Below are 1167 nucleotides of genomic sequence, written 5' to 3'. Positions count from 1 at the left end.
GGACGCGAGCGTGACGTCTCTCCTCGGGTAGCTGACCGGCCATGGCTCGTGGTGCCTCGACGGGGACTCGCTGCGGGTGAAGCAGCGGCCGGAGGGCAGCGAGTCGGAGGGCGTCAGCGGCGTGTGTGCGCGGGTGCGGTGCGGGGAGGGCACGGTGCAGGTGAAGCAACTCGGCAACGATGCGTGGCACGAGTGCCCCGAGGGCGGCTTCCTCTCACCTGCGTCCACGTCCGTTGACTTTGCGGGTGGCACGATCAAGTGCCCCAAGTACGAGGAGGTGTGCACCATCATCCCCGCTGGCAGGAGTGGCGTCAAACTTGGTGGCACAGACAACGACAATCAGGGACCTAACAATAATTATGGCCCCGATGGCAATGGCGGCCCCAACAAGAATGATGGCAGTGCTGTGGCTGTTCATGTTGGGGCTCTTGTGCTGGCCGCCGTTGCCGTCGTCGTTGCCGTGGCGACGCCTCTTTGAGCAGCAGCAGGGATGGGCTCAGAGTTTCCCCGGCAGAGAGCGCCGCCAAATTGTGCCCCGTGCCGCCTGCATGTGCGTTTACGTGTGCAATGCGAGCACAACGGCAAATATATACCCATCGATTTTTTTTGTTTGGCGCACGTACGTGCGTCCGGGAACAGTATACACACGAACGCGGCCCTGTTGCTGTTTCTTTTGCTGTCAGTAATGTAACCTCAAGTTTCTTTTTCTTTCCTCTTCCAGCGAAGCATACGTATCCCTCACTGCCTCTCTGTGTGTGTGTTCTTGGCGGTGGTGCGGCTGGCTGCCTCTCTTCCGGTTGGATGGGGGCCCGCGCGGCCGCAGCCGACGTCGCAGTATACGCTTTCCCCTGTTTTCCCCCGCATTGGGCGCGCGGTGCGCGAGGTGTGTCGTTGCGTTTCCCCACTCTCGGCCCTTTTTTGATTTTTTTTTTTTTTTTTTTTTTTTTTTTTTTGTCGATGGGTGCCTGAAATAGGCCGGCAATTGTTCGGAGGGGACGGGGCAACGAGAGATGTAGTTTGATGCCCGCCGCCTTTTTTTGTTTTTTTTTGCCCCACTGCCCCGGACTGCTCCTGGGGCGACTCGTGTGTGTTTGTCCTCCGACTGCCGCGCCTCTCCCTCATCTAGTTGCCGCGCCCACGCAGGTAGCGCCGCGCGGGCGAGCGCCC

The 1167-nt window shown here is 59.9% G+C and overlaps 1 protein-coding gene across 1 annotated transcript in view, besides 1 other annotated feature; it reads right to left on the bottom strand.

Moving 5' to 3' along the window:
- The window catches only part of Tco025E_03606 (uncharacterized protein), a gene marked incomplete at both ends in the record, with an annotated part of 351 nt that extends 60 nt beyond the window's left edge, over positions 1-291 (bottom strand). Inside the window, one exon of the mRNA XM_029370524.1 lies at positions 1-291. This exon is cut by the window's left edge and continues 60 nt beyond it. Within this exon, the coding sequence (XP_029229354.1) occupies positions 1-291 (291 nt within the window).
- Positions 292-914: 623 nt separating this feature from the next.
- Positions 915-953: a microsatellite.
- Between the last annotated feature and the right edge of the window lie 214 nt (positions 954-1167).

This window comes from Trypanosoma conorhini (genome assembly GCF_003719485.1).
Source record: "Trypanosoma conorhini strain 025E chromosome Unknown Tco_14.4_contig_00167, whole genome shotgun sequence".
Classification (NCBI taxonomy): Eukaryota; Euglenozoa; class Kinetoplastea; order Trypanosomatida; family Trypanosomatidae; genus Trypanosoma; species Trypanosoma conorhini.
This window is presented reverse-complemented; position numbering and strand designations above follow the sequence as displayed.